General features: G+C 46.0%; 2 protein-coding genes across 3 annotated transcripts in view; one reads left to right on the top strand and one right to left on the bottom strand.

Moving 5' to 3' along the window:
- Plg (plasminogen) overlaps nt 1-7,674 on the top strand; it is a 41,613-nt gene extending 33,939 nt beyond the window's left edge. For both annotated transcript variants that reach the window (XM_048420773.3, XM_048420775.3), the window contains 3 exons: nt 945-1,051; nt 6,916-7,061; nt 7,245-7,674. In XM_048420773.3, coding sequence (XP_048276730.3) covers nt 945-1,051; nt 6,916-7,061; nt 7,245-7,406 — 415 coding nt within the window. In that variant the 3' untranslated portion in view covers nt 7,407-7,674. The remainder of the gene's footprint in view (nt 1-944; nt 1,052-6,915; nt 7,062-7,244) is intronic.
- Nucleotides 7,675-8,252: 578 nt separating this feature from the next.
- Slc22a3 (solute carrier family 22 member 3) overlaps nt 8,253-15,810 on the bottom strand; it is an 88,516-nt gene continuing 80,958 nt past the window's right edge. Inside the window, exons 8-11 of the mRNA XM_048420776.3 lie at nt 15,195-15,303; nt 14,391-14,503; nt 12,359-12,458; nt 8,253-9,759 (exon numbers count right to left, since the gene is read on the bottom strand). Coding sequence (XP_048276733.3) covers nt 9,699-9,759; nt 12,359-12,458; nt 14,391-14,503; nt 15,195-15,303 — 383 coding nt within the window. The 3' untranslated portion in view covers nt 8,253-9,698. The remainder of the gene's footprint in view (nt 9,760-12,358; nt 12,459-14,390; nt 14,504-15,194; nt 15,304-15,810) is intronic.

The following is a 15,810-nucleotide window of genomic DNA, read 5'->3' as shown; positions in this document are numbered from 1 at the left end:
AAGCTGGAGAGAGTGTGGATTCTTTATGAGAACAGGGAATTTCTCATTTCCAGTCACCTTCCCTCTTAAACTCACTAAGGTCTGAGAAACCAAAGTCAGAACTCTTGTACATCCATGGACCTCTATGCAGGTGAAGGTTCCTTGGAAATTGGGCCATTTTGCTTCTGCAGGGAGCTTACTTCGAACCCTCTCTTGCTTGGTGCCTGTTCTTTGCCTGGATTCTTATAATCATTTCAATCATTTTAACTGATGAGAAGATTTGGGACCCTGAAATGGTGGAGCCCCTTGTCCTGGACAAATACCTTTTGGCCTTAGTGTAGCTGGGTAGCATCTAGATGGTCCCCCACAGAACGGCACCACCTTAAATTAGTAGACCATAGACCATAGGACAGCTCTAAGGAGAGGGCTCAGTCAGCAAAGAGCTTGCCACACAAGCATGGGGACCCACACTCGAACCTCCAGCATCATGTAAAAAGGCTGACCTGAAGATGCACACCTGCAATCCCAGCACCAGGGAGGCAGAGACAGGAGGACCCCTGCAGCTCACTGCAGCTCACCAACTCAGTGAACCCCAGGTTCATTTGAGACAGGGTCTCAAATGATGAGCAACCGAAGAAGAGTCCTGATGTCAACCTTTGGCCTCTATCTGCAAGTGCCCAAGTGTGCATTTGGTACCTGCGTGGACACACATGCATAAATATACACATCCTCTCAGACGATTGATCATTTATCTCACAGCACACTGTAGGGCACTGTGGGGGTGAAGAGTTTTCTGTATTGTTCTGTGTCAGTGAAGTAGAGAAATACCAGCTCAGAGGATGCTGGGACATTGAGGCTGGTGATTCATGGCTGGGGGTGAGCTGCAGGTGAATGTGGGGGGGGGGGAGAGGGGAGGGAGGCCTCCAGCAGAGCAGTGGATGTAACATTTCATGCTCGCTTTTCAGCCCAGCCATCATCACAGATAAAGTCATTCCAGCTTGTCTGCCATCTCCAAATTATGTGGTTGCCGGTGGGATGCTGTGCTACATCACTGGCTGGGGAGAAACTCAAGGTGAGATAAACTGACTTTGACCTGCAGCCTCTATGACAGAGGGAACAATGGGGAGCAAGTTGTACAAGGTCCTGCATGGGGATGCGGTCCAGCCCTCTTCTGAATTTGTCTGGCCACTCACTCGCTACATCTCTATAATCGGTCACCAAGATGTGAGGAAGAGGGGGACTGCTCCTCTGCTCCTTAAACCCTTAACCTATGAATGTCCCTTTGTCAGGGGAGGGGCTTCGGCACAACCTGCCAATTAGCCTGCACTTTTCACGTGACTTTATGGTTTTGAGTTCTCAAATATGACGTAACACAATAGCAGCAAAGATTGAGGCTAAACTAGCTGTCTCCCCAAATAATCACATACTTCATGTGTGTGAAAGGCGTCAGAGAGGGGACAAACTGGCAGTCTAGGGAGGAGAGAAAGGCCCCAGATATCTAGATACAGCTGATGGAGTTAGGGCTGGAAAGAAATCTCATGTAGGCTCCACTATCACAATCTGTGCTTACTTGGTGTGTGTGTGGGGGGGCTCTTCCTTCTCTCTTTGCATACGCCTAATGATTAAATTGACCAAGCTGCCTCAGCTATGGGAACAGTAAAGCCACCTTACAAACATGAGCTCCCTCTCAGGATTATTGAGGCATGTGCTGGTTCTTGTAACATTGAGGGCTTGCTTGTTGGGGTTTTTGTCCCGCCTGGGACCCCACAGCTGGCAAGCCCCAAAGAAAATCATACAGAGATCTTTATAACTTATAAAACTGGCCCATTAGCTCAGGATTCTTGTTAACTCTTGTAGCTTATATCAACCCATTGTTCTTATCTACGTTAGCCACATGGCTTGGTACCTTTCTCCGTCGGGCAGATTACATCTTGCTTCTTCCATGGTCTGGGCAGGAATGGCTTCCCAGAATTCTCCTGTTCTCATCGCCCCACCTCTATTTCCTGTCTGGTTGACCCGCCTGTACTTCCTACCTGGCCAATCAGCGTTTATTTAAAACATGATTGACAGAATACAGACAATTCTCCTGCACCAGGTTCTGTCCTCTGGAGAAAACTTTCTTTCAAAGAAGGATTTTATGACTTAAAAACAAACACACAAGCAGAACCACTAGTCTAGATTATTCCAAACTTGACTTCCTCTATTTCACCAACCTCCAGTCTCCCTTACCACACTTCTGATTCTGCAGCACTGAGGTCAAGGAAGGGGAACCTGGGAAACTGACGTGTCCCAAGGAAGTGTTAGATTGTTCTTAGTGCTTTGCAAAAACAAAACAAAAGTTCCTTTTTGTAAACTTGCTCAGTGACATATGGTTGCTCAGCAGGGACACAGGACTGTTCTTGGCTGCAGAGACCTGGATAGGAGCCCAGGTTGCCAGCTGTGGATACTGAGGGACATCCCACTGATGATGTCCCAGGTTTCGGGCATGCTGTAGGGCTGTGGTGGAGGAGGTAGTGAGAAATAAAGCCGAATGTATTCTGTACGTCATAAATGCCACTCTTGAAGATGGAGCACAGCTGTAGCCAGGTGGCTCTTTCCCACAAGCCACAGAAAATCCAACTCTGATTAAGCAAGAGTGAAGGGAATTCCTAGTGCTATAGAAAGTCAGTTGGCTCTTGTGACAGAGAAGGCTTCAGACTCTGTCTAGCACCATCTAGGTGTCCCTCTGGGTCACCTTTGGTGGCTGCGCATGTTGAGTTAATATTGGCTCTGTCTTTGGAAATTAAGGATGCCCCTTTTCTCACAGTGGCAACAATAACCTGCCTAGGTTGAGAAGTTCAGACCCTGGTCAAGAGCCACTTCTGAACCAGTTATGCCTGGCTCAGACCTGTGCTACATGGTCTGCTCTAGAGCTGGAACAATGCCCACTCATACTTAATAGGAACAAAGAGCAGGTCCCCCAACAGACCTATGGAATGTTAGGTGAAAGGCTTCTAAGGAACCAGGAAAAAAAATCAGCTTTGTGATTGATCTTAACGACAGCTTGACTAGAGTCACCTGTGAGACACATCTCTGGGAGGGCATTTCCAGCTGGGTTTGACTGAGGAGGAAAGCTCTGCCCACAGCTGGAAGCCCAGATGGGCAACCCATGAGCATCAGCCCTCCCTTCACTGCTTCCTGATCCCAAGATCAGCCTCCTGCCACTGCTGCAAACTGCAGCTGTCGCCAGGCCGCAACAGACTGCACTGGAGCCAGAAACCAAAAGGAATATTCCTCCCTTTCAATCATGGGTTTGCTCACGGAAACAAGGAAAGTATCTTGATTAAAGATGGAGCCCAACTTCCAAGTATCTGATAGTAAGTTCTAGCTCAGTGTCCCTGTGACATTGAGAAGTTAGCTAACCTCTGTAAGCATCAGTGTCCCCATTTGTAGTACTTTATAAGGGCGTTGTGAGTATTAATATTATGATATAATTAATATACCAACATCAGTATCATCATCACACTAGCACCATAATCTCCATCGCCGTCATCACCCTCACTGTCAATACCAGCATCTTTGCCTCAGCACCACCATCATCATCATCACCGTCACTATTGCCACCACCAAAACTATCATCATCAACACCCCCACCTCCACATCATTACATCACAGGATCATCGTTACAATTCCCATTGTCACCATCATCAGCAACGTTTCTGTTTTACCATCCACCGCCATCACTGCAATCTTCACCATGACACCACCACCACCACCATCCCCTCTTCCTCATCGGTATCGTTATCAGTATCACCACCACTAATTCACCGTCTGTGTCTCCATCATATCACCCCCATCATCAGCATCTCTGTCATCACCACCATCTCCATCACCGTCAACATCCCCACCTCACCATCAGTACCACCTTCACTACTACCATCCTCACATCACCAAAGTGCTGAGCTCGGCCACCTGATTCCCCAAGCCCATTCCCTTCCCTCCCCACCCCACCACAGGTTTCTGACACTATCCCACACTAAGCTTGCTCTCATTCCTGGACCTATAACACACCCCTGAGAAAGTGATTCTCAGGATAGTAACTGGACTGAGAAGAGTCACATAACTCTAGCTCACTTACCACTTTTTCTCCATATCCACAATGACATCAAGTCAATCAGCGCTCTTAGTTTCTAAGACGGGAATTCTCCCTTGCTTCACTTCATGCCCTGGACTTGATTGGGTTTTCACATTCTAAAGCTGGCTTGCTGTTGAGGCTGAGGATTCATTCAGGATGGTTCTTGCTGTCCCCCTCATCTTCAGGGGTCCTGCTAAATCTAGACTTGGGCTGCTGGTCCCTCTCAGCTGAGCTTCTGACCTAAGCCACTTAGAAGTAGTCCTCAGCCCCTAGAGATGCCTTCTTGACTTTGGCCACCTGATGGCAGCATATCTTCATGGACTACAGAAACTGCCACCCAGAGGTGACTTTTCTTGGCACACAGAAAGTGAACAACAGTAGCGGCAGTGCACTAGATTCACGATCAGTCAAGTATTTTAAGAGGGTACCGCCTCCATCCCTGTACTTGGTTCAAACAATGCCTAGCACCCCATCTGGTCCCACACCCTTAAGGCTCTTCCAGCTCCTGCAATCACCAGACAGAGTACACATTTTCCGAGCCCAAGACAAGTCTAGTCACAGTGTCTGGGGAGGGACTGTCCGTTATTTCTTGGCTGCTCCATGCTACCAAGGCAAAGGTATGTTACAAAACTCTGAGGAAAGCTGGGCTTGCAGACTGAAAAGCTGGGTGCTGTTCAGAATTGCAGAGAAATCCTGGGTAGGTCCCTCTGGACAAGGGCACTCCTGGTGGGTCTGCAGGAGTCCAGTCTCAGGCTGGCTCATGGCTACAGCAGCTTTTCATACAAAGAAGAAAAACAAACTCCTAAAACAAGTAAGGGAATGAGCACCCCCTTCCTCTAAGTGCCAAAGTAGAAATTAGAGAATAAATCAGAATGATTTGTGCCTACTATATTAGCTCATTTTTTAAAAGTGACAATATTTTACTAATAGTGCAATGTGGGCACTCATAAGGCTGTTAAGGACTGATGTTTTCTAGTGGGGTTTTTAAGGCCATAGCAGTCTAGACAATAACCTGACCATAAATTCGTGTCTGTCACGTCTGAGAACTGAGGCCTAAGAAAATACCACGGGATGAAAGTAAACTGTAGGGATAGAGATGTCATGCCTTTGTGAGCAGAAGGGGGCCAAAGAGCATGGTGAAGAAGTGCATGGGCACCAACCTCACCGTCCCACATTCCAGGTAAACACCATGACCATACTAAGCCTCATTTCTTTAACTGCATGTCAAGAATCAAAGAGGTACCCACTTCCTGGAACTAGTGCAAGAATTAAATGAAATTATACTATGCCACCAGCTTGTTCCTGGAACAGTTAATTCTTAGAAAAAGACAATTATGTTATTTTTTATGGTTTAGGGAGGCCATAAATATACACAACATAAAATGGACTGTTTGAAATGCCTGTAGTTCATTTACAATGCTGTGCAACCATTGTCATGTTTTCAGAGCATTTTCCTCATGGGACACCCCATGGTCATTAAGCAACTACTCCCCATTAAGCTATCGGGGAGACTGGAGCATTGCTAAAATGGCAGAGGCGCTCAGTTGGTGCAGTGTTTGCCATGCAAGCATGGGGACCTGATTTGGATCCCTAGAGCCATAAATACAGACCCGGTGGTCGTCTTTGTAACACCAGCTCTAGGGAGGTGGAAACACATGGATCCTTAGGCTTAGGCTCACTGGCCCCGGAATAGCCTGCAAAGCATTTTCCGGGCCAGTGAGAGACACACCACACATGCACACACATTTCCCACCCCCACACCACACACCACACACACACACACACACACACACCACCACATATCCACACACACACACCACACATGCACACACACCACACATGTATACACACACATTCTTATTTTTAATATTTATTTATTATGGATACAACATTCTGTCTGTGTGTATGTCTGCAGGCCAGAAGAGGGCACCAGACCTCATTACAGATGGTTGTGAGCCACCATGTGGTTGCCGGGAATTGAACTCAGGACCTTTGGAAGAGCAGGCAATGCTCTTAACCACTGAGCCGTCTCTCCAGCACACCCCCCCCCCCATTCTTGTGGAGCTAAAGAGATCACTCAGTTGGTGAAGTGCTTACCTGGCAATGGGGCTTGCCCAGTTGGAGAATGGGATTATCTATGAAAACATGGCGAAGTCTCGGGTGTGTTCACCTGGAAAACAGCTTCTGATCCCCAGAACCCATGTAAAAGAATCTGGGTATGGTGGCCCACACTGTAATCCCAGTGCTGGCGATGAGAAGACAAGGATAGTCCCTAGGGTTTGCTGGCCAGTCGGCCTAGCCTAGGTGGTGAGTTCTAGGTCAGAGGGAAACCTTGTCTCCAAAGGAAGACAGACAATGCCTGCGAAATGATACCTGAGATTGTCCTCTGGCCCACACCCCATCCTTATGCTATAATGAGGACGGGCTGGATTTGAAGTGGAGCAATATTATATAGGTGATAAACAGAGCCTAGGGAACCTGACAAAAGGTTACGTAACAATAGCAGCAATTGTATCTTTAAAGCTCTCTATAGTAAATGTATTTCGGGTTTTTTTTGTTGTTGTTGTTTGTTTTGTTTTAAACTGGAAACAAAATGTGGACAAACAGCAAAGCTCCAAACACCATGAAGACACCTGGAATGTCAGAGCAGGTCCTGGGCACATAACATCTTGTATTATGTTTACAGCTGAGAGGACTAAAAAGCATTAGCAGCGCTTCCTTGTGCTACCCAACCTCACAAGCGAGAGCTCTGTGACTGCCCTCTGTCCTTCTGGAAGTTTCCTGTACTGGATTTCTAACCACGTTTTTATTGTTTATTCCAGGGACTTTCGGTGTTGGCTTTCTCAAGGAGGCCCAGCTGCCTGTGATCGAGAATAAGGTGTGCAATCGCTATGAGTATCTAAACGGCAGAGTCAATTCCAGGGAGCTTTGTGCCGGGAATCTGTCCGGTGGCACTGACAGCTGCCAGGTAAGAAAAGAGACCAGGATGGTCTTGGGTTGACCCATCTCTGCCTCTTGGAATTTCAGTCCAAGAGGATTTGACAACCTAGGGCCTGCTGAGGTAACCATTGCAAAGATAATACAGAGACGACATCCCATAACATACAGGTGTAACTTAATCCTCACGTGGATTCTTCCTTCCCTCATCTAGGGCGACAGTGGAGGACCTCTGGTTTGCTTCGAGAAGGACAAGTACATTTTACAAGGAGTCACTTCTTGGGGTCTTGGCTGTGCTCGCCCCAATAAGCCCGGTGTCTATGTTCGCGTTTCATGGTTTGTTAATTGGATAGAAGAAGTGATGAAAAATAATTAACTGGGTGGGAGGCAGAGCAAAACATCTACTTTCTAGAACTTCCTAGAAGCTGAAAGGTGGGGAGGGGACTTGGGTTTCTTGGAAATAATTGACAGTAATCAGACCAAGACATTACACTGAACCACCGCCTCCTGTCACCTCCTCGGCCCCTTTTATGTATTATTGTGGGTAACTTTGTTCTTGTCCACGGACTTCTGGATTTTGTGATAATAGACCAACACTGCTGTGGTATTTGTTGAAAATAAACTCTATAGTTACTTTGCTTTGAGCTGGTTTGGGGGGTAAGGGAAGTCTTCAATATTTGTATACTCTTTGTTCACCCTAACAACGTAAAAACAACTGACTAAAAGAACTCAGGTGTTCTCCTAAGGGCCAGCTGCCCGTAGGACTAAGCAGACGGTAGGGCCACCAAGGAAAAAACTGAAGGTCTCAGTAAGTCTCTCGTACATTGGCCTCGTCAGCTGACAACAGCCTGACACCCATCTTCAGTGTCTCCCTTTCTGGCACCAAGAGCCTTGTTTTCAAAGCTGCCACATGGATGGGAAGTCAGGAGAACGAATTCTATTCTGGGGATCAAAATCTGGTCCTGACGACTGGGCTCTAGCCCAGACCCCGGGATGTGAAGCTGAGTCGTGGCGAGGGAAATCTAATACAAGCCCAGCTGAGAATCTGAACGTTATTGTGGGTCACATCCGAGTTCACACACAGTGCCAGGAGCCCATAAAGGAACAACAAGTTATCAGTGGAGCAGTGTATTTCCCGGTCTGAGACAGTAAACGACACACTGTTGCGTGGGATAGTGTTTTACCGTGACACACGTCCAGACGGAGGAAGAAGGGATGGATATTTTTAAAAACCGTTTAAAACTTGTTTATTGTTATGAAACACAACGATCAACTCCAAATGCAACCCAAAGGCAAAGGTAAAGTGGACGTGAGCCGTGCTCCAGCAACGAAATGCACGGAAAGCACAGCCTGAATGCCTGTGCTCGCACAGCGGATGTGGCGTTGGACACCCACAGGCTGGTGAGGGACCGGACGCTCACACTCGGTTCTCGTGTGCTTTCAGGATTACCACGTTTGTCTTACTGTCATTGCACACATCTTCATAGTGTCAGAGACACATGTATTCTTCACACACATAGATTTTTCTTCCACATGGGTAAGATTTTCTTTTAGTGCTAACTTTGCCTGTCCACACCAAGTTTGAAGTAAAAATAAAAACCAGCCTAAGATACATACTGATTCTGAAAATAAATCAAGAACAGCACAGATCGTGGAACACGGTGTTTGCATTTGAGTCTCACACCAGGAAAGTCTTGATTTAAAACAAAAAGGTCCAATCCCTCATTGACGAAGTCACTTATGAAGCAGCTGCTAATTCTCTTAAGTGTGGATACAATTGATGTTCCCTTTAAATGAAAAGTAAATCCCCGCCCCAAGACAAGTCAAAAGTGCAGAGATGGCCTGAAGACAGGCTGTGTGTGCTTTTGACTCCCAGCCACAGACACCACTGGAACTGAACTCACCAAAGGGACAAAATTTCCCTTTTACTTTTCAAATTCTAAGGTCCAAGAAAGCATAATCCATGTTTTATTCTTCCTCAGTAAAAAGTCTGTTATTACAAGGGTCCCCTGAGGGAGGACACAAAATATTAGGGGGGTCTCAGGACCCCAGTATGACTGTATGTGAATACAGCCACGTTCTTACAATGTGTTGCAGATGTGTGATTTGTCCTGTGCTTAGTCTGGGGCCTGGAACCTCAGAGGCTGTAGAAGAGAGACGGGGTGGGGGACATGGGGACCGGACACCTGATGTGTCAGCTCAGTGAAGGCGTGTGTTTGGAGTACAAGGGAAGCAGAAGTAGCGGTCCTCAGACTCTTCGAAACACAGCCCACGGCTGTCTTGATGGGACCAGCTGAGCACGTTTCTCTGCACGTGCCGATCGGTTTGTTCATCCTGCCTCCTGGATGGGGCTATCCTGAGAACCATCTCCCCTTAACCCAATAGGTCAGAGCCAATGCTCCTGACAAAAGAAAGCCTATGCAGAATCTGTGTACCTATAGGCGCTTTGCAAGACAGGTCAAAGATTATGTGTTCCCAGAAGCTTGGGTAGCATGATAAACCTTATCCATCTTATACCATACAAAACACTCTGGCTTTAAGGTTCCTTGGAAAGGCATCACCAGGAGGAGTTGAAGCACACCACGCAGGCAAATTCCCACCAGGCTCGGCTTCTCCTGGGTGTGGGTGGTACCCACACAGCTCTAGCCCTCCAGGCGATGTAGGGGCCTCAGACATTGGAACTGGAAACCTGGGTTTTCTTTCTCCTGCCACACTGATGCAACTGTGAGCTGACAAGACAAAGGCAAACAAGGGATCATGTGATGGCTTAGATTACAGTGGTTCTCAATCTGTGGGTCGTGACCCCTTGGCGGGTCAACCGACCCTTTCACAGGGCTCGCAGAAGACCATCTGTAATTCAGGTCGTTTACATTATGATTCATAACAGTAGCAAAACTACAGGTATAAATTAGGAACGAAAATAATTTTAGGCTTGGGGGTCACCACAACATAAAGAATTGTATTAAGGGGTTACAGCATCAGGAAGGTTGAGAATATTGTTCTAGCAAATACACCCATGCCATCGCCTGACTTTCCCAATGCAAAAGTAAGCACCTCTAGGCTCACTTTCCACATAAGGTTCACACAAGTGCCTTAAAGTTTTTACTAAATGACGTATGTGGTTTGGAACCAAGCTGTCGATGGGGAAAGAAGATCCATCCTGCCTGGTTTCAGAAGGAAACATGCTAACGGGCTTTAATAACCTGGTGCTAGGTAGTTTTAGTTTATAGTAAATCATTATGAGGCATCTTAATTTGTAGAACTGTAAATTACTCTGTTTTCTTTTTAAAAAGGATTTAGATTTGTTTTATATGTATGAGTGTTTTGCCTCCATGTATGTAAGTGTATGGTTCTCCTAAGGAAGTCAGGACACCGGAGCCAATGGAACTGGAGTTACCCGGGGTTGCGGGTCACCATATGGGTGCCAGGAATCAAACCCAGGAACCAAACCTCTGAAGAACAGTAACTTAACTGCTGGGCCATCTCTCCACCCCCACAATACTATTTCCCAGGAAGTAGAGACTAGGTATAATTAATTTACTCTACTTTCTATTATGGAAAATTTATGAGCATGAAAAAGTGAGAATTTCTGCACATTTAAAATTTTTAATCTATTTTCCCATATGTTTTTAAAATACTTCGAATAATTGATTTTCCCCACAAATATTTTAGGTCTGCCTAACCCCTAAAATTCTCTTGTCCAGTACTTTAACCTAGTGCTAGTAGGAATGAGTTGGAGGAAGAGTCCTGAGCTCCAATGGTTTTCTCTTACTCTTCTCAGAGCCTGACCCCTGGCTGGTGAGTGTGAAGGTGTGGGTCATAGGAAGGGGCTTTCCAATCCTACCAGAGTGCCCTTCACGCTTCTGAAATATCACAGTAGGATGCAGAACAAAACAGAACCACGAGCAGTGCATCCACACTAGTGCCCCCATGCAGTGCAGTCACCCTGGTGCCCCCACCTGCAGTGCACCCACCCTGGTGCCCCCACAGCAGTGCAGCCACCCTAGTGCCCCGATAGTGTCAGCACCACTCCTAGCATGGTGAAAAGCCTTTCTGATTTCCCAATGTGGCTAAAAAAATCTGTACTTTACAAAATTATTTTGACTATTAAATGAAAGAGCACATGCAAAACCACGGATCACATAAGTATTTTTAAAATATCAACTTCTACATTCTTTCTAGCCTGTGAGCAAGGAAAAACAATGCCTTGAAAGGAACAAAACTGAGTCTTTTAAAAATGTATATGTTTGATCACTTTTAAAATTTAGATGTTTATCCTTAAATTCTGTCTCAGTAAGATTAGTTATTACCTTTAATATGTTTTACTTTACTATAGCACTAAATTATTTGTTAAGTATGCAGATAACATCAGACCATGTCATCTAATTGAAGCCAATCAAACATTGCATAATTATGTAGAGAGAAAGAGGCTGACCCTCCTCCCACACCCTTCCCACCCACGTCCTTTCCCACAGGGGAGTTTACTGTTGGACAATTTTTTAAAATTATTATACATTTACGTTTCTATCTTTGCATTGTGAAATATTTCAGAAGAAATGGTAAAAGACTGTACACATAATTTTTTTGTAGATATAACTCTTCAAATTTATGTAGTGGTTGGAAATGAATCAATATATAACCAGAAAATGATATAGATATTCCCTCCAAAACTTGATCTCTCTCTCTCCTGTTGTCTGTCTGTCTGTCTGTCTATCTATCTATCTATCCATCCATTCATCCATCCATCTACCTATCTATCTATTGTCTTTCTTATCTTTATTTCTAACTTGTGTATTTATTGAGTAATCATTTATCTATTGTCTTTTAATCTAATTTCCACGTATCACCATTTATCTTACTTTACTCCTATCTATCAATACTCCAGCCCTCCTTTGTCTGTCAGATGCGTCCCCATGTAGTATTTTGACTTCCTTTGAAATGATGCTAGGCCCACTGCTCGCATTTCCCTTTGTAATGGATCTCGAGGAACAGCGACCACTTTTCATCTCAGAGTGGCCCATATTCCGACGCATTGCCATCTTCCCGATAGTTCCTCACTGATGCACACTTGGGCTTTGTCACTGTCTCATCAGCCCTGGTTTAAGTCACTTTGAGTTTTAACACCTTACTAGGAAATGCTTCTCAGCCATGTTTTAAAAATAGCCCCCATTCTTTTTATAGCTCTACGATCTTTTGTATTAACCTTTTTACTCTTTCGAATGTTTGAAGGTATGAAACGAAGACTCAATGTCATTTCCCTCTTGGGTAATCGATGCCCCATGGCTTAATAGGATGCTTTCGTTTAGGGAGTGTTGAATCACGTAGTACCTGCCAAGCTTTTCCACATCATCCACTGTCTCCGGCAAGGCGATGCCCTTGGTTTCAGGCAAAAGCATCACGAGGCCTCCACAGATAGATGCCAGGATGCCTGCCAGACGAGGAGAGACATGATCACCTAGGAACACACAGACTGACCGACCCTTCCCACCGCTATGCTCACTCTCCGACCTCACCTGCCCCCAGCAGCCACACCCCTCTGCTCACCATAGCCACCTTCCTCAGTTCCGCACAGCTCATGGTCCCTGCGCTCCTGGTGTACACTGACACTCAGATATCATGCAACCGTAGGGACATACACTGAGAAACGTAGCGATTTCGTTGTGTAACCACCATGGATGGAGTGGACGCAGGTAAGCTATGGCAGCCGTGCCACTGCTAGGTGATCCAGTCTTATGGGTGCCACCATGTAGGCTGTAAGGCTCCATGTTTGTGTTATGTGACTATGCCTCCAGCGCATCTGCCAAGCTGCAGACACTCCGGGCCTCTTCTGTACACTGGGAAGGCAGAGGCAGTGCACAGGAGCCCCCTCTACCTACTATCTTTCTGTGACCCTCCTACCGCATTACCATCTATGGCCACTTGACCATCTAGGGTCACTCTCTTCTTTGGGGCAAAGCCTCGGCATGCCTGCCTTTGGGGACCCTTCACTGCAGTGTCTAATCCACTTCCCAGACATCTTCAGTCTGCTGTCAGAAGCGTGCAAACACACTAACCCTCTTCTTCCATGAGCTACTGACTCCATGCCAAGCCCGGCTACCACCTCCCTTTGCTCTTCTTTTGTTTGTTTGCTTGTTTTTTGTTTATTCAGGACAGGGTTTTTCTGTGTAACTTTGGAGCCTGTCCTGGAACTAGCTCTTGTAGACCAGGTTGGCCTCAAACTCACAGAGATCTGCCTGCCTCTGCCTCCTGAGTGTTGGGGTTAAAGGCGTATACCACCACTGCCCGGCTTCCCTTTGCTGTTCCTTAGAGCCAAACTTCTGGGGAAAGCATTCTCTGCTATTTTTTCTCCGTTATCACAGACTAGGTGATGTGCTGGGAGCTTTAACAACTGGCTCCTGAGGATAAAGAGCTGACTTTTGGCTTTGCCCGTTCCCATAGAGTCAGTGCTGCTGTGCACACACTTCAAGCCACCAACCTGACCTCACTGCACAAGGCACTAGAACAAGATGGACAGGGGGGCCCCCAGTCCACAGTATCCACAGACAGGAGGGGCATGGATGATCGTTGCACATGTAAAAACAGTATTGAAGCAAATTTCAGATATTTTAGGAAATATAATTAGCTTTCAGGCCCATCTTTAAACATAAGGCAATGAAGCTAAAATTTGGTCCCTGGAAATGGATGTTTTCCTCTTCCATTATCATGGAAGAATTCCTCAGTGTTTGATTTTAACTCAGAACCTAACGACAGAAGCTGACACAGACACTGTTTCTCACAACCTGGTAATGTAGAGGGACTTGACGCCCTTTAGCATTTTGAATGTAATGATAATAAAAGTGACTTTTTAGAAATGAAACCATCATCAAAGGATGGAATGGATGTCAGCAGCATCAAACCCAGTGACCATCACAGGTTCTGTAATACATGAATAAATGAGATTTGAGACCAGCATGGGAAATGAGTCAGTAAAAATCTGCCACGCAGGCAGGAGGACCCAAGTTCTAGCTGCAAAAGAAAAGTAAAAAGCCGAGCATGGTAGCATGATAGTAGCATGATGGTAGCATGATGGTAGCATGATGGTAGCATGGTGGTAGCATGATGGTAGCATGGTAGCATAGACTTATAATTACAGTTCTGTGAATGGATCCCTGAGACTCATTGGCTGGCTAGCCTGGTCCAATGGGTGAGCCCCATGAGAGATCTTGTCTTGCTAAACAAGGTGGATGGCTCCCGAGAAACAACCCAGAGGTTGACCTCTGGCCTCTGCAAGCATGTGCACACATGTGTCTTCGCAACCACATACACACATGCCCCACCCCTCCACTCACTCGGACCCACCCCCACATGAATAAAGTCTTACCAAAGATGATCAGAGGTAGTTCTAGCCACACAGCTGCTAGTCGGAAGAGCAGAAACGGAGCTATGATCCCCCCAAAGTCACACAAGCCTGAACAGAGTGAAACCCCAAAGTTCCTGCAGATTAAAACATACTTTCAGGTGGAAGTTTGGAAAACAAACTCAGAATAATAGAAATATCCAGACATACTAAATTACAGAAGTTGTGTCAAGATTTTTTGTCATTTTCGGCTTTGAGAGCGACTACCGCCTCATGCTCTAGACAAGCCACTCCCGTTCTGTACGGTCTGGCAGTGAAACTAGTGGCCGAGCATCTCCAGCGTTGGTGAAAAGATGTTTCTTCATCAGCAGCTCCATAGCCTGCCAGTCCACGACACTCAGAGGTCACTTTGGTACCCTGCAAGCTACGCCTGCAGAAATGTAGCATCGGGCAAGAAAGCCAACGTGCCCAAACACTCCTTCCATAGCCAGTTGCTCACAAGCAAGGCATGCAATGATGTCAGAAAAGGCTTCGCCCTGATACAGAGTGCTGCTGGTGGAGGCAGGCCCATCTTACCATCTAAGCAGACATGCTAGGAGACTTTCTGGTCCCAAGTCAGTGCCTTTTCAAAAATCACAGTTCTGTCTTCAGTTACTGCCACAGGACATATTTCTAAGTCACCGAATGCGACAGGTAATGAACGGAAGCTACAATTCAAAGCCCATTGTCTTAAGGGGCTGAACTGAGCCCTATTTAATAGACCATCAACCTTGGAAACATTTGGCTATAGTTACTTAGGAGAAATGGCAACATATATGTCATAATTACCGTAATGTTGTTGGGTACAACTCTGAATTTACCAAATAAACGATTTCAAAGGCCATGGTTATTCCAAGTCTTCCCAGGGTAGCAACTGTGGTCCTTAGCCATGGTATCCCTGTGAATAGAACGTGTAGAAGGGGAGAGTTAGGGCTCTAATGATCTGAGCAACGTTTTACAAAAAAACAAAATGTATTCATTGGTCTACCCAACCTAATTCCTTGATAACTTAAGAACAAACGGCAAAAGCTTTATATTATAGACAAATTTCATGGATCATAACCGGATAGCTAACATTTAGTGTATGGAAGATGCTTTCCTGAGTGCAGAATTGGCTGTAGAAATACAATTAAGAGCTGTTTGCTGAGCGATCACTCCCAGGTAGTGCCGTCCTAGAGAGGCCAAGCACTGGCCTTGATCTGGAAGGAAGTTCCTCTTGTCCCCTTGAAAACCGTGGCTACAGTCAGATGTCCGTCTTCACTCTGCACAGACCCAGAAAGCCGCTCTCCTTAGCTAAGCTGGTTTCCAGTGAGGAAGAAGGTTGAGAACTGGGATCCTGGGAAGGGACTTTGGTTCCCTGTTATCCCCACGGCGTGTGTCAGTCATTGCCTTCATCCCCAGCCAC

Source organism: Myodes glareolus, chromosome 1 (genome assembly GCF_982192425.1).
Source record: "Myodes glareolus chromosome 1, mMyoGla1.1, whole genome shotgun sequence".
Taxonomy (NCBI): domain Eukaryota; kingdom Metazoa; phylum Chordata; class Mammalia; order Rodentia; family Cricetidae; genus Myodes; species Myodes glareolus.
The sequence above is the reverse complement of the archived record's forward strand: the minus strand, read 5'-3'. Positions and strand labels throughout refer to the sequence as shown.